Source organism: Volvox carteri (genome assembly GCF_000143455.1).
Source record: "Volvox carteri f. nagariensis unplaced genomic scaffold VOLCAscaffold_55, whole genome shotgun sequence".
NCBI lineage: Eukaryota > Viridiplantae > Chlorophyta > Chlorophyceae > Chlamydomonadales > Volvocaceae > Volvox > Volvox carteri.
In genome coordinates, this window is record NW_003307598.1 from 240296 (window position 1) to 262801 (window position 22506).

Below are 22506 nucleotides of genomic sequence, written 5' to 3' on the forward strand. Positions count from 1 at the left end.
CCACTGTTTATAGAGCGCTTTGTAAAACGTGACTCGGGCCAGCTGCGGGGTGCTTGCAGTTGGCCTGATCTGGCAAAGCGGACATCCAAAAATTCCGTTTTCCCTCTTCCTTCGTAAATACAAGTACCTCTCAATACTAAAAATAGGTAGAACGGCACGTGGTGGTGGAGCGTGTTGCCGGCAAGCGCGAGCCGCGTATCCTCTGCCTTTCATTTATAAGCACTTCGCGTCCGCAAGGTTGACCAAAGGGCTGGTTCTCCTGTCATCCGTTTCCACAATGAACGGCCAACGGTGTCCCGGTACGCGCACAACGGGATTAAATCAAAGTGGGCTCCAAAATGGCCGGGCGGGACACCTTTTGAAGACAGGAATGGTCGTATGTAGGCCTGCAGTGGCGCACCCCATCGAAACGACCCGTGGGTCAGTAGCATCACCAATCACTTTCTAGCTTATGTAAATCTGCAATAGCGTTGATCTAAATTTTTTATCCGTGGCTCACTCCCGCTGCAGGTGGTAGCTACCTTAGGCCCCGCCTGTAACGATGTGGACACTCTGGCTCAGCTGCTAGAGGCGGGAATGACGGTAGCGAGAATCGACCTCACTTGGGGTAAGCCGTACGCCGTATACCGCATGTGCCGTACGCCATCGTATACGTACTTGTGCGTGCGACAGAGCTGAGGCCCTGTTGGCTGCTGCCTCACAATTCCTCTGGCACATAGCTATGAGTGCCAAGTGCGTGTCTGTCCCCCACCCCACCCCACCCCGACCGCCGACTGGTCAGTTGTCTGCTACCGTCCTGTACATCGGCCGCGAAGCACTCTTTCCCCCCGTGGCAGCAGCTTCACTCGTTCACGTGGTTCATCTTTTCCCCCACCCCACCTACCAATCCCTTGAGTCTTCACACCGCCTTCATGATGCTGGGCTCGCTGTAATTTTAAAAAGGACCCCTCATCGAACTCCCCGCTAATTAGGCCCCTTGGAATACCACAAGCGATCGCTGAGCAATTTAAACAACGCCATGAAAAGAGTACGGCGCATGTGTGGCGTCATGGTGGGTGGGTTGATGGGTGGTTGGGTGGGTGGTTGAGTGGGTGGTTGGATGGGTGGTTGGGTGGGGGTTGGATGGGTGGTTGGGTGGGTGGTTGGGTGGGTGGTTGGGTGGGTGGTTGGATGCCCTGCCCTCACCTCCTTTCTAACTCCAGCACCAAGAGCATGCACCCCTCGCTCCCCCGCCGCCGAATTAATCCCCCGCGACCTCCAAACCCGATCAGGTGGATATCCTGGGCCGGGAAATGCTCATCCGGAGGCCGTACAGGCTCGGGGCTGATGTAAGTACGGAGTACGACAAATTGTACCTGAGCAGGTAAACCCAAACATCCACCCACTCGCACGATACAAACCCCAGCCCAGTATGTAAAATTGTGAAGTTGACTGTAGATTGCACAACTGATCGTTTCGTCAACGCCACCCTTTTGCCGCCACCAATCTACGGCAGGGTTGGCCGCTGCACGATCAGCCGTACAAGGTTACGGCAGGCAGTACAATTACCATCACCACACGTGAGGATGCGGAGGCCAGTCCCTCGTTGTTGCCGATCACGTACGCCAAGTTCCCCTCCCTCGTACTGACCGGGGATGTCGTGTGAGTGTACGGCACTGTACAGCATTGTACAGCATATGCATGTACATGTTGCCTGAGCGCGTGTGTTTTAGGGTTGGACGTTGAAGGGCATTGTGCAGACGTGCGCGTGTGCGTGTTGGATGAAGTACACATTTGGGCCCTTGTGCGGTGTCTACAACTGTAATCGTACAAGTGTTCGTACCGTCATCCGTACCCGTCTCCGTATCTACATCCGTACATTCAGGTACATTGGTCGTTACCTGGCATGCGGTGCACCGGAAATGGGCTCTCTCTACCTCAAAGTGGAGCAGGTGGTGGCGGCGGGGGGTTGGGGGGGGATGTGGGGGAAGGGGAGGGTAAACGCGTATGTACGAGGCTTGCCGTGTTGGAGGGGATCACACACGTGCTTCGAGTGGGTGTGGCACGAAACACGGCACGTACGAACGCCTAATGAATAATTTACACTTGCAGCCCGCCTAGATTGATAATTGCATGTACGGCACTGGCGCTCCGTCAGTTTTCCGGTATGAGCCCACGTACATTTGCCGTACAGCAACTAGATTTCTTCTTTTCTGTCCCTGGTCTTGCCTCGTTCCGCATCTTTCCCCCCAATGCCGAGACCCTCCGCGGCCTCCTCCCCCCATCCCCTAGGTGGAGAGGTAGGAGAGACAAAGGACATTCAAAGAGATGTGCTCCCATTTTATCACTTTCGGGATGGTACCATGAGTCCGATTTTGAAGTTTAAACGTTTTAGGGTTTTAGGGTTTTATTTCAGGTCGCTTTTCCTTTTGTGTGTGGGTGCCTGTAAAGGAAACGCACGCACCAGGTTGATCGGTCGCGGCTAAAATCTTACATAAATACATACATACACACGCGGACACAAACACGGACGTCCGCTATGTACTGTGTTTTATCATTAGGTGCTGGCCGATGCGGGCGATGTGATCTGTACGGCACTGAACGACGCGGAGATGTACGGCCTGCTCACCGTGTTTAACTTAGAGAGGTACGACATCGTACGGGAGTGAGTGTGTATGACACGACAGGAGGGAACAACTCATAAGGAACATGGCATGTGCATGTATGTATGTATATGCATATGTATACATGTATATATGTATGTGCGATTGCGGATGTTCAATGGAGATAATATATATGTATGTATGTATGTATGTTGTTACAGGGTGGTTAACTTCGCCAGCGGCCCCCTTTCCCGGGGCAGTCCCTGCTCTCCCCTGCTAGAGGGGCACCCTAATCCGTCACCCCATCCGACTTCAGAATGTATTCGTGGGGTTCGGCAACTCACCACCAGCATCCAACCAATTGTAGCGGATCAACGGCGCATCAACTTAGTGCCTGGTTAGCTCGCAAGTTGATGTTATCACGTCCTACATCGTCTATATAATGGGGGGGCGCCTCCCATTTCAACACACCTCACACACCCGAGAAGCCGGCAGGCGGATCTGAACCCGGATCGGCCGGGAGCAGAAGTTAGGCTTTAACCTCTGCCAGCCGCCTGCCGTCTGTATGTTTGTATGTCGTTCCCGGGTGTGTGAGAATACGGATGTCATAGAGCTGTGGGACCTCCCCTCCCTTTCATCACCACAACGCCAGTGGTCGTACATTCCACAAAAGATGTACTTGCTGGTCGTGACCTACATCATTTCCCCCTGGCCCCCCGAAAGTCCCGTTTGGGTTTCACCCGGCCCGTCGTGCAGCCCCCTGCGGCTGATTGTCTCGTCCAATATTCTCCCGCCCCCCGGCCTCAATACACGACACGATTCAGCCCCCTCCTCCACTACCCGGCCCGCGACCCCCGGCTGTGAACCCAACCCGCTGTACGGCAGGTCGGCTTCGGAGCTCGTGGGAATGCAGAGTGACCTGCCCGTCATGACCGAGTACGACAAGTTGGCGTTACGGGACCTGGTGGACAACGGTTTCGAGGTACGTGGAATACGCTGTACGGCACTCGAGCGCTCCTATGGCGCACCGCAATCATCTCGCATGTTCGTGCCTTACTTTTGTCGTACTCCTCTCCGTTCATCATCCCGCATCTTCAACTTGCCTCTCCCCCCCAAACCCCGGGCCCGCGTTCCATATTTCCCGGGGAAATCCCGCCGTGTTGCAACCTCGCCCAAAACACATGCGCACACGCACACGCCGGGATCAAAGATTGACTTCGTGTCCATCAGCTACTGCCGGAGCGGTGCGGATGTACGGGAGGTACGACAGTTTCTTGAGTCGGTTCCCGCCCTTGGGTCTTCATCGGTTATAGCCAAAGTGGAGACCCGTCAGGCGCTGTTCAACTTCCGAGTGAGTGACCCGCGGGTCGGGGGCTGGGGGGGGGGGGAAAGGGGTTAAGGGGGGTTGGGAGGGAGGAGGGTTTGGGGGAGAAGGGGTTTTTGTGTTACTCACCTCGCGGGCAGGGGGTTATGAATGTGTTACTGTGTGTGTATGTGCATGTACGGCGGCTGGGGCCAAGGGAGCTCAGCCCTCCTAACCCTCCTTAACGTGGACTTTTTTGCGCTTTCAGGCCTGGCTCTGGCTCTGGCTCTGGATGTTGTGTTTCCTCGAGCACGAGTCTCTGCATTTGTGTTGCTATATCTTGTCCCTGTGTGTGAATGTCTGAAGTAGCTCCCAAACCAAGCCCTATATACTTTTGTCTAAATCCGCACAAGACTCCCGCGTGCAGCAACACGAAAAAAGAAACGCCTAACTAACCCGTAACTCCCAAACCCGGTCTTATCACCACGCAACCGCCACCGTCGCCACCGTCGCCACCGATAACAACAACAAAGGGTATTTTGGAGGCAGCGGACGGCATCGTCGTGTCCCGGGGACTTTTGGGGCTCGACTGCGTGCCAGAAAAGGCAAGTACGACAATGGTACGATATGTCGTACAAGTCCTGATGCGCAAGTTAAGGTAACTCACTTAAACCATCCATCCATCTGGATGAGATGTACAGAAGTGTACGACCTTTTACTTCACGAATGTACTGGATTTTGCCATGAAGCTGCCGTAGCTTGAAGCTATTCTTTAAATATATTTAAAGCCTCACCTCAGAAAGACTTTCTTTTCAAAATTGGCTGAATTTCTGGCTATTAAACAGAATATGCAGCTTCACCAAATATTTACCCCGATGAACCTTCCCTCCCACTTCCAAAGCAATTTGCGGCTTTATATGTTGTGTATAGGTCGGCAGTTAGCTTGGCTTCCATAAGACAACCCCCCTACCTCACTACACCCGTCCTCATTCAATTCCCTCCCCCTCCTCCTCCTCCCGCCCCTGCCGGCCAGGTCGCCCTCATTCAGAAGTCGCTGTGTTCCGCCGCCAACTTGGTTGGCAAGCCCGTCATCATCACCAGGGTGCTCGACTCTATGGTGGACAACCCCCGCCCCACACGGGCGGAGGCGACGGGTGGGTTTTAACTTAGGGTTTTAAAAGGGTTTTAGCTCTGGTTTTAGTTCTGGTTTAGCTCTGATTTTAGTCCCGGTGTTTAGAAGGGTTACAATCCCGTTCCTGTTCCTGTTCCCGGCCAAAACCCCTTCTCCGAAATACACAGATGTCGCGAACGCGGTCTTGGATGGTGCCGACGCGTTGTTTCTGGGTGCCGAAACCCTGCGTGGGAAGTTCCCCGTGGCCACAGTCCGTACACTTGTCAGCATCGCCCGGCAGGCGGAGAAGGTGTTTGACTTCCGACACCACTTCGAATGGCTCATGCAGGTGTGTCGTACATGTGCGTGTACGTGTGTGTATGCGTGTGTTTTGGGGGTTGGGGGTTGGGGGCGGCGTGTAATGCAGGAGGGGCTTCCTTCGGTTCCGGGTTTTACCACCCGCGGGGTAAACGCCCTCCGAGACAGTACGGCATTAAGGAAGCCGTACAGGCAGTGTTAATCGGCTGGTGTACGTGCGTGTGTTTTTGTGTTTCGTGTGTTTGCGTAACGGTAAAGCTTCAGAGGGGGGCGTTGTTGTAATGGTGTTCTGGATAAGAGCAGGGACACGTAACAACGTCGCCCCACAGCCAACCACCCTTAACTCCCAACCACCTTAACTCCCAACCGCACATGCCCCATTCTTTGCCAGGCCGCAATGGATGCTCAGGAGTTGCGCGATGCCATATCAGTTGGTTTCGGAGCGCCGGGCTTCCTAGGGGGTGGTCTGGACGACGACGATGCCGCCACAGACATCTTCATGCTGACCGGGGGCATGGGGGGACTGGGGGCGAGTGCCATGATGGGCAGCATCGGGGGCGGCCTGTCCGCTATGGGCAGCGGAGGCCCCGGCGGCGTCGGCGGCGGGTACGGCGAGATTGGCGGCCTGACGCCGCTGGCCAGCATGGGTTTGCCGACGTCAGCGTCGGGGATGAATTTGGACGAGCTGGCGGCGGACGGGGTCGCCCCGGGCGCCGCGGGCGCGGTGCCGCCGGGTGGCGGCGGCGGCCCCGCGGGGCACCACGTGAGCTTCGCTGCGTTGCCGCCGCGGCCCCCAGCGAGGACGCGGAGCAACGCCTCAATGCCGGATATCGTTGGCGGCGGCGGCGGCGCCGTCAACGGTCAAGGAGGAGCCCATGGCGGCGGCGGCGGCGGCGGCATTGGGTCGGCGACGGCGGGAAACAGTCCAATGCCTGGCGGTGGCGGCGGTGGCGGCTCGCAACCTGGTGGGTAAGGTTTGGGGGTGTGAATGTGACGTAGGGCTCGGGGTTTAAATTTTATTATGGTATTCGCGTTCAATAATTTGTTTATGGTTTCAGATTTGTAGATGAGGTGGGTTGGAAAAGGGTAAACTTTTGTTCTGCTTCTTTAAGCAGAACAAAGGTGGCAGGGATTTTTAGGGATGAGGTCGGCTGATGGCGCGGTTCCAGTACTGCAACTGTGGATTTGTTTCTTTTATTTAGTGTAATAACGTGTGCCGTACCCTGCCGAACTGTCCCGTACATGCCGAACCGCGCCGTGCAACAGCCTCTCGAAGCCAGTCCTGCGCCGACATCAATACGGCAGTAGCGGCGATGGCGCGATTCGGCAGTGGCCCACGGGTCGGTGGTGGCGACAGTGGTTTCGGGGCCAGCTCCCATCATCACCCGCACCACCCGCACTTCCACACGCACGGGCCCACGAGTGGCCACGTCAGCGGCCGTGCCAGCCCCAGTGTACGGAGTACTGCAGGCACGCTGTACGGCGGCGGACCCACTGGACCGTACATGGGCAAGCTAGAGTCGATTGCTTCGTCAGCGGTGCGGGCTGCGGAGAAGGTACGAGGGTTTTTATTTGTACGGCATTATCTACGACGCTGTGGGCTGGGAGCAAGCCCTAAGGGTAGAGTGTGACTGGAGGTCGGCGCAGGGTCCGAGAAAGCCGTACATCATAGCCCTATCGGTGCCGTACATCGTATCCCTATCGTACCGGAGGTCATAACCAATGCCACAGGGTGGGAGAAGCGTTGAGGCGCCCACCTTCCGATTTTCTAAAGACACGTCCTTCCGAACTTCCCCTCCACCCTTGTTCGTGGTTCGTCTTCCCCTCCACCCTCCTTCCCACCCTCCCCTCCACCCTCCCCTCCACCCTCTCCTCCACCCTCCTTCCCACCCTTCAAAGGTCAAAGCCAGCTTAATCGTGGTGTACACCCACACCTCCCGGGTCGCCTCTCTGGTGGCCAAGTACCGGCCCCCCATGCCCATCCTGACGCTGGTGGTGCCCCGCCTCACGTCGGACGGTCTCAAGTGGCGGCTCCAGGGGAGGGGCCACGCGCGGCAGTGCCTCATGGTGCGGGGACTGCTGCCCATGCTGTCAGCCCCGGGACCGAGCGGGGACGAGGTAAGGGGGTGGGGCGCGCGCGCGTGTGTGTATGTGTATGTATACACGTGTGTGTATGTATACACGCGTGTGTGTTTTTGTATGTGTGCATGTGCGTATTTTCCCCCACGGGAATAGACTCAGTTGAGAACGCGCTGTGTGTTTTGTAGTACGGCAGCCCGAATAACTCCCCACTCTTCCCCCTCCCACATTCTAAACCCCCCCCCCAACCTCCCCCCCACCCGCTCCCCAGGTGCTGGAGGAGGCTATAGCCATGGCCTCCCGTCTGGGGCTGGTGGGTCCCGGGCACCACGTAGTGGTGGTGGAGAGGGTGCACGACGCGTTCTGCCTGAAGATTGTGGCGGTGGACGAGCTGGGACTGGGCATACAGAGAGACGGGCCCGTGGACCCCGCAGCCGTGGTGGTAAGTGCGTGTCGTACCGTGGCCGTATCATGCCGTATCATGCCGTATCGTACCGTGCACGTATCATGCCGTGCATTTGTTTCATTCTGTCGCAACCTGCCCCACGTGCGAGAGGCGCTTAAGGACGTCTTTTTCTGTTCTGGAATGTGTGCCGTACGAATGCCGTACGGACCTCCGCACACGCTATGCATTCATCTCTGCGGCCGCCGCCGCCGCCGCCGTCGCAACTCGTTGCAACGCGCCGTGTCGTAACCAGGTTCGCGCCATGGTCCCGGCAACACCGGTCGTCGGCCGTACGCTCTCCATGATGAACGACAACCGAATGCCGCAAGCCGCCGCCCTGCGCGCCGTCGCCGCTGCCGCCCGCTGCAGCAGCACCAGTTTAAGGATGAGCAACAGCCTCAACATGGGCGGCGGCCCCAACGGCATCGGCCACGTCGGTTATCGCACCAGCCTCGGCGGCGGCGGCGGCAGCGAGTTCATGAATCCGGCGGCCTTCGGGCCCGTCATGGGCGCCATCACATCGCTGCTGTCGCCGGCACCTAGCGGGTACGGCATCCTGGCCGCTGATGGTCCGGCGCCGTCCAGCGGCGGCGCTAGCACCGACGTCAGCAGCAGGCTCCGACGGAGGTCAAGGGACCTGATTGGTGCTGTACCGTCGTCGCCGTTTTCCAGTCCGTCACCCGTGGGACTTGGCCTGGTGCCGATGGCGGCGGAGGCGACGTCGGCGGGTCGCAGCTACGTCCCGACTGCACCCATAAATCTGACCATGGGGGGTCAGCAGCCGTCGCCGGAAGCCGGCGGCGCGGGCGGCGGCGGCAACGGTCCCGTCGCCGCTACCGCCGCCATCGGCGGCGGCATTGGTCTTCCGGTGCTGAATGCACTTGGTGGCGGCGCGGCGGCGCAGGACGTGTTGCTGCCGGCACCGCTGGGCCGTATCGGGCTGGGCGCGGTGGCGGAGGAGCCCGAGGGCTTGTCGCCGTTTCATAAGGTGGAGGATGACGGCGCCTCCAGCAGCCTCGGTGGCACTGATGGCGGCGGCAGCGGCGATGCGAAGCCGCTGCCGCCGCCGCCACCGCAGGAAGGTGATGTCGGCGCTCCATAGGCCGACATGGCGACGTGAGAGTGCCTCGTTAGCACACACATAACTAGAACCGCGTACGGCAACGAAAAGCATTCCATTTAGCTAAAACCCAAATCAGGAGGGATAACAGGAAGGGTTTAAGGGCCTTCGGGAGGGGTATGGATGCCGTACCATGTACGGCATGTCCATGTGTGTACGCTGGGGCCGTGTACACTTTTCGCGTATTACGTAATGCAGTGGATCGTTGGGTTTGGTGGATGGGTTGATATGGTGGGTGGCTTCGATTGCGGGGCATGCGGAGGGCGAATGCGGGAAGGCAGGCGAGCAGACTTGCTGGCAAACCGCCATCATAGGGAAACATGGGGGCGGTGGGAATTTTTTTTCAGGAATTAGGGAGTTGGGTGTCGGCAGGGGTCGTGAGGTGGAAGGGAAGAGGAAAAAGGGATGGGAGGGGGGAGGGGGGCACTTATTGCTGGCTGTTGGGTTGGGAGAGGAGAGGAGTCTGCTATTGGTAAAGAAGGCCAGAACATACGAAAACGAGCAGGAGCGGAGCGGCAACGTTGACAGTTGTATTTTCGTCGTAAGACAAGTCAAAGAATGCTGGATGATAGAAACATGGTGTGGTTTAGATGTGGATGATAGAAATTTGAAGTAGGAATAAGTTGTCTCTTATCCGTCTTGTTCTCGGAAAAAGGAAAACGAATTCGGCTGTTCTCCATCATCAAAATACGGTTCCGAAAGCTCAGAAAATTAAAGCTCGTCGTCAGTCCGCAAAAATGCGCGATGGTGCTCCTTCCTTTCAGGTGGTGCGCCGAAACGAACTTCAATTGTTTTCAAAGCGCGTTGCTGATATAACAGTTGTATGTTAGGTTTGAACTCAGCAGCTGTACTCGTGGGCTGTTGTTGAGCTCGGATTCGGATTCGGATTCGCGTATTATGCAGTAGTGTATGTTGTAGTCAGCTCAGGTTCTCTACTCACAGCGACAACACGTCCGTTGGACAGCGCTCGCACACGTCGTCTTGCTTATTTGGCACCATAGGTATAGGTACAATAGTAGTAACAAACAAGCATCTAGTTCGAGTAGCAGTACGAATAGGAGTCTTGAGCATGGCATTTGGTAGCAATTTCTCTCCCACGCACAGGAGAGGGAGACAAGGTGTAAGTCAAATCAGTGCGAACAAATCACATTTCCTATGATCCTTGGTGTGTGGCGAAATGTTGAGACGGAAAAATCTTTTCCGAGACATCGACAACCCCGCCTCACCGCTCCTCGCCCCGGTCCTCGCCACATTGACCACAGCTTATGACCATCGGCTTTTCGCTGTCGAGGTGAAGTGTATGCCGACCTATGCCTCACATGGTGCATAGAGATCGGCATCGTGGTGTGGGGGAGGAGTCGTCGTGCCGCGTTTTCATTACTCCTCGCGCAACCTCCTCTGCCCTCCCCTCCTCTCCCTTCCCCCCCATTCTCATAGCTTCATTCGTAGCTCATGTTCATGCCAAAACTTCAAAGATCCATCAAAAGCTATACATGCTGTGTATCTTATTGTATCTTATAACTCTTATACGTCTGGCATGACGGCGCCCAATATTTTGGACACCCATTCGCTGCGACCTATGTGCCACATCCCTTGTGTCACACCCTGCGCCGCTTCACCCACGTGCTCGTACTTCCTCTGCCCGGCCTCCACCACTAACACCACAACCACCGCCACCGCCACCCCCCCACACACTCACGTCCTCCCAGCCTCTGTACACCCCCTAACCGCCCTCATAAGGCCCCCACCAGATCGCCTCCCGTCACGGCATCCAGTTGCCGCCACACCGCCCGGTGGAGAGATACCATCAAAAAGAGACCACCGGTGCCCCCGCTACTGCCGCTACCGCCACCGTGTGGTGCCGCGGGGTAGCTGCACACGAGGTTGGGACTCAGCCCTGGCGGGATGACCGGGTTAAAGGCGAAGGGGGGCTCCGGGCCGAACTGTGAGCGGGGGCGATTGCGGGGGGGGGCGTGTGCTGGTGATGTGGGAGCGAGGGGGAGCGAGGGGGGGAATGGTTCGGCTTTTTTCGGGCCGGGAACGTAAACCCACCACCAAGCTGAAGAGCAAAGAGGGTTTTCAACGAGGCGGGTTGTGCCCTTTAATCCTGCCACACGTGCCCATGAGCCGTCATTCTCCACCCCCCCTCACACACACAGAATATACACATACGCAGCTGGCGAATGGATATAATAAGCAAATCTGTTTTTTTAGGTTTTTTTAGAAGGCGTGTGTTCATGTATGTATGTCTGCATGCGGTTCTTTACGGGTACGGGCATGTACTGAAGTATTGGGGGCCCCTCAGAGTGCGGTTAGTGGCTGAGTGGCCGGGGAGGGGTTACAGGAGCTGGGGGGAAGGGGAGAGAGAGAGAGAGAGAGAGAGGGGGGGGGAGGATGCAAAATTCCAAATTCATCTGGTGGTCGTGACGTCCATGCAAAATCAATGCGAACTCTCTCCGTAAAGAGCTTTCTTAGCCCACGTAACACCGTGTGGTGGTCACCCACCTTACAGATACCATTTGTTAAGGAGCTGTACAGCAGTGTTAGTTAGTTAATCAGTTAGGATACTGGAATAAAGTACGGATGGAGTAAGCGAGAGAAGAAAGGAGAATCCTGCGGAAAAATGTCTTGTACCTTCAAAAAAGAGCGAGGTCGTACTCCCAACACCGGCAAGACTTCACAACATTCACAAGGGATTCGTCCTCTCTGTTCCTCCTCTCTCTCTTGCAAACCCGGCGTACTTCGGGTTTTACCCGACGTACGGCACGTACCTGCCACAAGTCGTACTGCACCCTCCACTCGTTCACCATGATGGGTCCCTCAGGCGCCACCAGGCACTTGTACGGATCTCGCGTAATGATCAGTTCGGTAATCAGCTGCCGGGCCGCGTGTACGGCAGTCAACATCTTCATTTGCCGTACGATCTCACAGTACTGCGCAGGCAAATCCCTGCGTTGAAGTGTGCAATCAATAATGCGACACATCATTGAAGATCTGGTGTCCCCATGTCGCACACGCGTGCCTCGCGCGAGCTTGTACGGACAAATCCTGGCCGCAGCAAAAGTGCGAGCGACATGGCCGCAAGTGACGTTGCATGTTCCTGATTTTAATGATTGTTCAAACCCCCTCCCCCACCCCACCGCACCCCACACACATACATTACACACGCTTTTAAACAGCTCGTAAACAAAAAGCTTTCGAAAACAAAACAACTCTTAAACAAAACAGCTCGTAAAATTAAAACATTTTTTAGAAAAGCACATTAACAAAGTGCGCACCTGGTGAGTGCAAGTCGCACCCGGGCCGCCACCTCCCCCAGCTCCATCTCGGAGGGCCTTACGCAGTCCACACGCGCGCCCCAAATGTGGTTGCCCAGCTGGCTGTCCGGCAACGGCGGCCGTACACGGGGCCGCAGGTTCGCAATGACCAACATGAACATGGAGGGCTGACTGCGTTTCAGAGGAATCGAATGAAGCACCTGCGCGGCGATATCCGCAGCAGCAGCAGCAGCAGCAGCAGCAGCAGTAGCAGTGTTGTCCGTTCTTTTTACCCCCCCGCATCGTAAACGAGACCGTCAAGCGAAACATCTTCACCAGTCAATTTCAAAGGCTACGGCACGTCGCATCCTGAAGTGGACAACTTTGCCCCTACACGATGGCTCGCCTGATCCTGACACTCGCTGGTGAGTACTACTCCCGGCAGCTACATCACCGGCTTCCGCTGAGAGCGGCGGTGAGCACTGCGTGCTGCAACCCGCCGCTTCCTGGCCCTTCAGGCGGCCCCCACATGGCCCCCCCCCGGCCGTCACAACGGAAATCCCCGGGCAAATGCCCGCGGCCTGCCAGGCGCCGCAGGACTCTCCAATCTCCCCCATCCCTGGGTCCTTGCCGCCAGTTCCCCCTCTTCACCCTCTCCCCCCCCCAACACACGCTCATACACACGCACGCACGCATACATACATACATACATACATACATACATACATACATACATACATACATACATACATACATACATACATACATACATACATACATACATACATACATACACACACAGAACTCCATAGACCTAATGACTGTCAGTTCCCAGTGCCCTACAAGTACTACCCAAACATAACCTCCGACCCGCACCCGCACCCGCACCCGCACCTGCATCAGACGAGCCGCCAGACAGTCCCGCGTGGACACCCACTCCACCTCGGACGAGGAGGGCGGTGGCACCGCTGCCGCGGAAGGCACGGATTCGGATCCTGCTACTGCTGCTGCTGCTGCTGTTGCTGCTGCTACCACTGCCGGCGCTGATGCAGGCCCTACCATTCCCTTCTTGAGCTGCTGGGTGGCTGCATGCTTGAGGTCCGCGAGCCGATCTGGGGGAATCCAATAAGAGCGTATCTGCGGCCACACAGCACATACGCATGCAAGGTGCATGTGTGCATGTCGGTATGTCAGGTTGCCGGATTGTTAGACGAGTTGAGCGCGAATGGGTCATGGGGGACTTCGAGCATATGCCGAAGCTGGGTTGATGTAAATTACAAATTTGGTTATGCTGCTTTTGGATGTGTTGATGCGGGCGAGGCGGCTTCTTGTTTATTTTGTTCCAACATCTTTTTTTTTTGTAAAATGAAATGCGAAAATCACATTATTGAACAAGATGAACAAGTCTTGTCGAGCGAAGTAGGCCCATGAGGTAGCGACACAGGGTGGGTCGCACGCCCTGGGACGAGCTTGAGGGGACCGTGGCCCCCCACGGCCCTCTCCTCCCGCTAGGGGTAGAGTGCTTCGGCGGTCGTTCCCCTTGGGGTTACGGTTAGGTGCCCCTGGCCAGTGTCAGGCCCGGATTGATGGCCCCGCACCCGCACCCGCACCCGCACACACACACGCACACACACACACACACACACGCATCCCGCACGCGCCCCTACCTCCACACCGCCGCCCCGTACGAAGAGTTGGTAGAGGATGCGCAGCAGCGCCAGCGGTCCGCTCCATTTTGACAACACCGCCATGGCCTCCCGGGGATTCGAACCGGGACGCAGGCGGTTTGTCTCGCACAATCGCTCCACCGCCTCGGGTGCGAAAAACCCGCGCCTAATGATACTACTGCTGTTTCTGGTACTCCTGATATTGTTGCTAGTGCTACTGCCATCCCTGTTCTTGTCGTTGTTACTTGTACTTAAGTTATCGCCGTTGTTGCGGTTAGTGCTGCTCCCGCTTTTGTCATAGCCACTGCCGAAGCCACCGTCGTCCCTGCTGTCCCCGCCGACCTGGCCGACACCAACGCCGGTGCTCGTGCTACTGCTACGTTTCGCAAGCAAGGCATTGTAAGCCACTGAGAGGTGCGAGACGAACGTCTGTAGCCCCTCAAAATCGACGAGACCGTGATATGCGGTTGGGACGAGCAGGGCGCCACCTCCGTACAGATGGACGAGCAGAACCGTTGCGAGGGGTAGCTGCAGCAACCAATCAAGGGGCAGGGTGGGTGCTAATGCAGGATGTGTTTGCGGCTGCAGGGCCGATACATGAAGCTGTTTCTCTGGTGCTGGTGTATCGCTTCATGCCGTAGTGGTGCAGTTCGTGTCACTTCGCGATGATTAAAAAAAGGAAAAATATATTCATGTGGAAAATATTTGAAAAGCATGGCTCTCTGCGCGCAGGGCCCTCAGCCACGTTGACTGCTGCAGCTGTTGACTGCTGTACAAGTATGGCGTTGGCAGGGATGGCGAAGAGAGGCTGTCCAGCATCATATGGTAGTTACGACAGGCTGCTGGTCCCCCAACTCCCCAACTGAGCTATGCACACAAGCAGCGGGTTCGATTGCAATGCTTTTTTGAAACGGAAGTGCTCCTCCTGGTAGTTGTGAAGATGCTTCCAATCAGCGTGGACATCCTCCAAGGGGGGGAAATGGCCCTCCGCTGCTACTGTCTCCCCGGTCGGCCCCGCGCAGTCGGAACTTCGCGCAATTATTACCTCGGTTGAGGAATTGGGAAAAAATTGTAATGTTGACTCAAAATTTCGCAGTAAATCTGATGAAGAGTCTGTGGCAAATATTGAATTGCCATTTCACATACATGCATCGTACCCATGAAATCATTAAAAACCCTTCTAAGATAAGGAGGCAGAAGACTCGAAACCCAAAAGAAAACCAAGATATCAAAAGTGTTTTCAAAAAATAGTTCTGCCCTTGAAGATAGCCACGCTGCTGCCAAGGTTTGGTACCGCGGTACTTCGGACGGGCCAAGGCTTGAGGCCACGTGCCAGCGTGCGTGCTAGCGCACAAGTTTTAGCCGTAACGACCTCTCAACCCCAAAGTTGGTCGATTTTAGCGCGAAGAGACGCCCTTCAGCGACCACCTCATCCGCAATTTCGCACCTACCTGCTGCTTCACAATGTCGTCAGCCGAGCGGGGCAGCACGTACTTTGCCATGACATTGAATGCGTCGTGGTTGGATGCCATGCTTGGGCCGGGCGTCATAGCTGCGGCAAGCTGATCTTTTGTTGCTGAGGTGCTCGCCACGAGCAGCCTTGCGCCGCCATTATTGCAGACGACATCGTATGTCCGGCCATCCTGCAAATCACAAGTACACACCATAGATCAATGTTGCTCTATCTCTGTTCGTGTTAATAATTTACGTGACAGCCAGGTCAGCCACTGTGTATATGGCACGCGGACTTGCTGGTGGCACGTAAGGGTAAGCATAGAATGAACCAACCAGCAACAGGCAAGAATGGAAGGGCGTGAAGCCGCCACCTCAATCCCTGGGGAGGAAGCACGTGATTTCAATTCTACAAAAAAAACAGCTTGTGACTGGAAGACGACCTAAGATGCTACGCACCTCTCGCTGCACGAGTCTACCCGCAAACCAAGGCAACTCAGCCAGCGTTTGCGCGAGTGCCTCCTTTAATACTGGTGCCACTATCGAGTTCCTAAAAAGCACCTGTCCGCCTACGGAACTGAACACCAAGCAAGCCTGGTCCCAACAGGAAAGGAATGGTGCGGTTGGTGACTTGTAGTCTACGATTTCACAAGCTTTGACAAGCTCATCGGCGAGAATTTGAAAGTTCAAGGGGAACATACACGATCCTTGCGCCTTTGGGCCCAACTTCCGGGAGCCCATCTCGTCGAGCTGCGGAAATGCAACGACTGCTCAGCACAGAATTCCTGTCAGACAACAACTCAGCAAAGGATGTACACGCCAGGTGTCGTATGGGTTGTGCAAAAGCTCGCGTGCTTCGTTACTCTTTGCGAAGATTTTTCATGTACGAGAAGGCGGAGCGGTTGACGAAAACTTCACGGCATAGGTGTCAGCAAGTTCTGGTTGTTCCGTTTTTATTCTTGCGAACTGGTAACTTATCGTTGGGCTATATGTGTATGCGTTCAATAAATATATATTCCATGCGACTTCCCGCTACATGCCGGTACCAAATGTGCAAAAACGCTTTAGGACTTTCAGTCTATGAAACAAACGTATGTAAATGTTCTTTGCCCAAACGCATGGGTCACTTGCCTGTCTGTGAAGGTGCCCATGTTTAAGCAGCCTCTCGCACAAATGTGTCCGGTCGTACTGTGCCCAAAAACAGTTCGTACATCGTCCCAAAAAAGCCAGGAGCGAATTTTGCCGTGCGGATGCGCGCGTTCAATTCTCAAAATGCGCCTGTAAAAGTGTATGTAATTTTTTCGGCGAAAGGCCGCTCGTCAGGGCATGTTGGCCGCAGTCACAAGCGGTATGCATCTCGGACTTTTGGCTGGCTGCTTAGCCTGAGCTGAATAAGATATGAAAAGATATGAAAGCATACAACGTAGCTTGCAAGACTGGGCGCTTGAAACGGCTGCGGGAAGAGGAAGCGTTCAGGACATCAGACAGCAAGAAGCACAACACCTGCTGGTAAACCACCGAGAATATCTTCAGTTGGGGACGTGTAGCTTTAGCCGGCGGGGTCGACCATCATACGCTTTGCGCACCGCCAATCCTGCTCTAGCCCAAAAGATGGAGGCCCTCTACATCGCGCAGTTCAAGGCCCGGGGGCCGGGCGGCTACAATGTGCTGCGCGGGCCGCCTTCCGCCAGCCCGGCCTTCTACGCGATGAGCCGGCAACGCGCCGGCAGCGCCCACACGCCCACCGCCGTGACAGTCCAAGACGATGACGCCCTCAGCCACGCTCGCCTAGCCCACACAGCAACTGGACACCTAACGCTTGACGGACAGGGTCCCACGATTTCGGCGCTAGGCTTCTGGACATTGGGCAGTGCTGTTGTATTTGGGCACGATCACACTTAGGGTTTCATTCACGGTGCATACATGTTCACGGTGCATACATGTCGGATTTAACTCGTGTGTGAACGGCGGCTGCGGCCCATACGGACAGCAGCGCTTGGGATGGTCTATTGCGTGAGCGTTGGGGGAAAGGGGGGGGCCCGCTGCGCTCTTTTCTATGTCCGCTCGTCGCGTGCTCGGGGGCAAGTTGGTTGCGTGCGAGTTCACCCATCATGTTGCCTGTTCTGGCATGGCCATCCACGCGCAACAGGAAACTTGAACCTAGGCCTTATTCTTCGTTCCTACATCATAGCAAAGGACCGACGCAACGTGGCCTGTGCACGCGCTGTTCCTGTGGTGCTGTTCTTGTTCTTCTGGTTGTTGTTCCTGTTGTTCTTGCATACGCGCCTGCAACGACATGACTGCATGTACATTGTGCCGTGCGCCAAACGCCCTGGAAACAGCTTCTACTCATCTACATTCCATTATGCCACTGCACTTGCCTCTCCAGCCTGGCCCCATTCTGCAACTTACTATCCAACAACATACAGGCTTTAGAAACGCGGGCAGCTGCTTCACAAGGACCCCCCTATTTTGTCGAAACCGTCCTGGGTAGTCTTTCGGGGTGAGTTGTACGGTTCCGGCCCATAATGAGCGAACCAACACACGTGTCAGAATAAACTAACGTGTCACTGGGCCACCACAGACATCTGAAGCCCTGTTGGAAAGGACGGCGCATTCTGAGAGACGCTCAGGCTTGCCGCTTTGTTGCTTCGTTCACGTTGTATGGTCCTAGAAAGCAGAGCAAATACGGGTGCTGAACCTCACATGGAATCATAATCGGGAAATTCTAAATTGTACCAGGAATAGGATAGACAGTTACACGAACAGCTGATGAACCCAAGCAAAAAAGTCGCAGGCGATTGCTCCGAAGCCTTGGTACTTAAGGGGAAGAAGGGGAACACCCCTTCGTTTTCTTCCCCAAAGGGGAACCAAAGTCTCCGTCCCCTTTAGGGGAAGAAGAAGAACATGGATATAAGAGGCATACGTTGAGCAAGTTAGTGCTTTAGGGGAACTAAAGGGGAACCCTCCTCAACTTTTGAGGAGTACGAAGCCGGGCGATATTCCTACGATTGATCTCCTCATTCAACACGTGGAGGACCTTCGCGCACTTATGCCCGAGTTTCCGGAGGTTGCATTCGTTTAATACGCGCTGGAGTTGTGCCCGGATTCCCTTAGCGCGTCCCTTCGCTGGCATCACGACAACGGCGCTACGAGGCGGTGGGCGTCGTGGGAATTGTTCAAGCAGGAATTGCTTCTTCGCCGTGGCAACTTCGACTTCAGCTCCAAAGTCAGTAAGGCTTCTGGGAGCTCCTCCGTCACCAAGCCGCCCAAGAAGCCACGCGAGAACGAGGACGCTGGATTACATCCTGTACACTGGGAAAGTGCAATAACACTGGGCGGTGTCAGATTTCCAGTTCCGGTTTTCACCCTTCGCATCCTCCCGGAGCCATCCTGCCCAGGGACTCACTGGGACTCTCAGTGGGATTCCCGAGGCCCGGTACTGCAGGCCCCGCCGCTGTGATCCACGTGTGCCGGGCCAGGGCCTGCCTGGTTTATCTATCCTCTGATATGTATGTATGTATGTATGTCTCAAGTTGAACTTTAAATGAGGTACGTAACCCCGCACCCAGAGGTCAGGTAAGCTACACACATCCCGCAGTACGGCATATCGCCAGCAGGAAGCAAATGTCACGACAATCGGTCCTGAACCCACCTGAGATCCATCAGGTCAGGTTAAGTCATGTCGTACACCACCTAGAGACCCTAGACCCTCCCACCATCACCACCCTGGACCCATTCTGTTCTTATCTTTCCACCTCCACACTCCACCACAAACGATTTGCTCATTAAATTCATTCCTCAATCCCCAATTGATTACTCATCACAGATCCACATAATGCAGCCTAACCTTTCTTCTTGGATCCTAATAGGGATCTAGAAGCCTCCGTCTTGGAACCTGGATCCAATCCACCCTTCATGCCCTTCATCACAAGAACGGTGCCCAGCCCCAGAACCAGCCCCGGAACCAGAACCAGCTCCGGAACCAGCCCCAGCACCAGCACCGCCAGATCAGTGGATCTCGCAGCCGTCCACTATCTCTGGTGGCAAGGTCACGGGCCCTGCTGCCGTCACCAGCGGCCGGCCATTGAACGTGGCCCGACCTGCTGCCACCCGCAACCCAGCACCGATCTTCTTCCAGTGGTCACTCTTGAGGACTTTGTCTGGCGCGGGGGAGGGACCGCCGCCCTCCAGGAACACCACATCACCGGGAGCAGCACCGGCTGTGTATGTACGGAGGGGGGGGTGTTGTGGTGGGGGGAGAGGCCTGACAGGAGAACTCTATTGAGATATACCTATACATATACCAATTCACATATATACTATACATTATAGGCAGGCGGCTGGCAGAAGTTAAGGTCTAACTTCTACTCCCGGAGTGTCCGGGTTCATATCCGCCTGCTGACCCCTCGGGTGTGCGAGGGGTGTTGAATTGGGAGGTGGCCCCCCATCTTGTGGACGGTGTAGGACGTCATTATATCAACTTGCGAGCTGACCAGGAACTAAGTTGAGGCGCCATTGATCCGCTAGATTTGGTTGGATGCTGGTGGTGAGTTGCTGAACCCAACGAATACATTCTGAAGTCGGATGGGGTGAATGGATAAGGGTGCCCCTCTCGCAGGGGAGAGCAGGGAACTGCCTCCAAGGGAAAGGGGGCCGCTGGTGAAGCTTAACCACCCTGTAACAACATACACACCGACCAGCCAGAGCAGGTGAGGAGATCCCGCACACCACAGTCCCTTGCCCCCCCCACAGGCCCCCACTTCACTCGCCTGGTGGGATGAGCGTCCGGACCAAAAGCGAGTCGCCTGCCGCCACTTCTGCAAAGTGTAATGTGTGGTAGTAGTAAAAAAGTTAGTGAAACAACGCCGAATGGAGGTCTGAAGTAACGCCAGCACATCCCTCACCATCTCCTTTCTCTCCTTTTCCAGCTGGTTCGAGGTTTACATTTAATTTACATTTACAATTGCATTTACACTCAGTTCCGATGGAGGCAGCTCACCTGCCGCCAGCACCATGGCTTCACTGGCCTCCCCCGCCAGTTTGGCAGGTTTCAGGTTGGCCACCACACACACCAGCGCCCCTGACAGCTGCTCCACCGTCAGGTATTGCCGCAGACCTGCACACACCTGAGCATGTGTACGGCACCACAGACAACAGAAACACACACACATACAGCACGCTTTAGGGCGTCAACAACACTAACAGCAACCGACATGCTGACAAGTTTAACTATGATAGGGACCATTATATATGTTTGCGTATGATAATAATAATAATAATAATAATAACAAAAACAACGGTAATAGTGACAAGAGCTCAGGATGGGATTGCCGCTTGAGGAGCAGACACAGGCACTGCTACTGCATACCAGGGCCTGGGTAGTTCGGTTAGTTCGACGTGAGAAAAAATTCTTTTTTGAGCGAGTAGGATAAGAGCTTGATTCGTGTTCGTTTTGTACGATATTTATCTATTTCGGACAGCCTTCGGCCCCCTGGGGCTATTGGGCCCCCTGCATTCCGAGTAGGTGCTGCCGCCAGCAGCCCTCCCCACGACAGGTAACCCTCCCCTCGGAGGACTCAGTGCTGCCGCTACCCACCTACCTTACCGCCCCTACCACCCTGGTCATCCTTACTTGGCAATAAGTGCTGCGCTGACTTGGGGGCCCCCCTTTTCCATCCCCCCCCAATCCCCCCCACCCATCCCCACTCGCTCGTGGTTCGTCTTTCCCCCCAACCCCCCTACGTCTGCGCTGGTCCACTGGTAGTGTTTTGCCTGCCTTTCGTTGCTTGCAGCCCCTCCTCACACCCGTCAATTTGTACAGACATACAGACATGCTTACGGACCTGACGCGTTTCCCCGGCACCCAGATCGATTTGTAGCTTGTAGAGCTTCTCGCTGTTGGCTAGCTGCTCCACCACAGCGATGCGAGCCACCTGTGGGAAGGCGGGAAGCGAGACGGAAGGGACGGGAGAGGGAAGAGGGGAAGTCGCATGATGCAAGAAGCAAAGGGCCAACTGCTGACGAAGATTGTAAAAATGGCGGGAAGGAAAAATACTTTAAAACTTTATAAACAGGCTCAAGACTACTGATGGGGCAAAAGATACCCATCTGAAAACGGCCTTAGTATACATTTAGTACGTACTGCGGTGTCAGAGCAAAGCTGAATTTGGAAATCCAAAACGGCTGTATGGGTATTGGACTAGGTATAACTATCCTAGGGAGAGACGGGCGCCTGAGGGAATCAAAATCCGCACGAAGAGGGAAACGGGGGTTATGTGGGTGGGGCTGGGGAGGTGCATGAGGAGGGCGTAGTGGGGAGGGAAGGGGATGGATGCTGGGTTTGCGGTGGCAGAATGGTGACCGTGGCGATCTGGGTCGGATAGCGCGTATGTCGGGTAGCGAATGATAAGAAGGCGGCAGGACGGCAGAGCGATCTACTGAATGATGTTGGGTCAGGAGTGGTGGCCTGCAGTGGTGGGCTGAAGCAGCTGATGCTGTTGCTGAGGGGCGGCTTGGCAGCGCACCTTGATTAGAACCCGGTTAAAAAGGGCCTCATCTTCGGAGGCCGCGGGTGCGGGTGCAGATGCTGCTGCAGCTGGGGCCGCTTGCTTAGGTTCTTTGGGCTTCTTAGCAGGTTTCGGAGCGGCGGGGGAGGTAGCACCTGCGGTCGCTACTGGCACTGCGGACGCGACTGCTGATGAAGTGGGAGCACAAGCAGTTGCTGCAAGGATTGTCAGATAAGGAAAGGAAGGGATTTAAACAACTGCTTCAAGGGCGGCGTGTAGATGGCCATCGGCCAGACTGAAAATACAGAAGTTGCGCGTTACTGCTACAGTCAGGAATAAAAACCGATGCCTAACCTGTTCCAGCTGCCGGCGCTGTTGGCTTCGATCCTGCGATCAAGCTGTCGACAAGCGCAATCGCCTTGTCCAGTAGCTCAACAGTCGCCATGGCCTCTATGCTAAAGCAAATCAAACACAACTTAAGGCTACGAATTTAATTTTACCTATACATGTGGCCAAGCAAAGTCGCGTTGAAGTCATCCACAAGTACGGCGGCGCTAGGGCGCCCGGCATCCGGAGCTCCGGAACACGGTACACGGGGTAGGAGGTCGCGCGTAAACATATTCCCGTAACCCGCCCCATCTCGCAGCTCCCCTCTGTTTTAGA

At 55.6% G+C, this 22506-nt stretch overlaps 3 protein-coding genes across 3 annotated transcripts; 1 reads left to right on the forward strand and 2 right to left on the reverse strand.

Moving 5' to 3' along the window:
• Positions 1 to 507: 507 nt before the first annotated feature.
• Positions 508 to 7414, forward strand: pyk2 (cytosolic pyruvate kinase; the record flags this gene model as incomplete). Its single annotated transcript, XM_002955778.1, has 13 exons — positions 508 to 607; positions 972 to 1051; positions 1272 to 1328; positions 1526 to 1641; positions 1865 to 1934; positions 2541 to 2636; positions 3496 to 3564; positions 3793 to 3933; positions 4419 to 4505; positions 4934 to 5039; positions 5185 to 5347; positions 6777 to 6870; positions 7214 to 7414. Coding segments are annotated over 13 exons (1380 nt in total), but the record flags the coding sequence as incomplete, so codon positions are not given.
• A 3277-nt stretch (positions 7415 to 10691) lies between these two features.
• VOLCADRAFT_96767 (uncharacterized protein) lies at positions 10692 to 15432 on the reverse strand (the record flags this gene model as incomplete). The annotated part of the gene is made up of 7 exons (XM_002955835.1): positions 10692 to 10901; positions 11730 to 11907; positions 12237 to 12403; positions 13110 to 13157; positions 13275 to 13352; positions 13883 to 14410; positions 15334 to 15432. 7 exons carry the CDS (start codon positions 15430 to 15432, stop codon positions 10692 to 10694), a joined length of 1308 nt encoding a protein of 435 aa, XP_002955881.1.
• A 3888-nt stretch (positions 15433 to 19320) lies between these two features.
• VOLCADRAFT_106967 (uncharacterized protein) lies at positions 19321 to 22295 on the reverse strand. The gene is made up of 6 exons (XM_002955836.1): positions 22198 to 22295; positions 21862 to 22058; positions 21181 to 21270; positions 20337 to 20463; positions 20107 to 20154; positions 19321 to 19557 (listed from the first exon to the last, which is right to left on the reverse strand). The coding sequence occupies exons 1-6, from the start codon at positions 22286 to 22288 to the stop codon at positions 19346 to 19348; spliced, it is 765 nt and encodes a 254-aa protein (XP_002955882.1). The 5' UTR covers positions 22289 to 22295; the 3' UTR covers positions 19321 to 19345.
• Between the last annotated feature and the right edge of the window lie 211 nt (positions 22296 to 22506).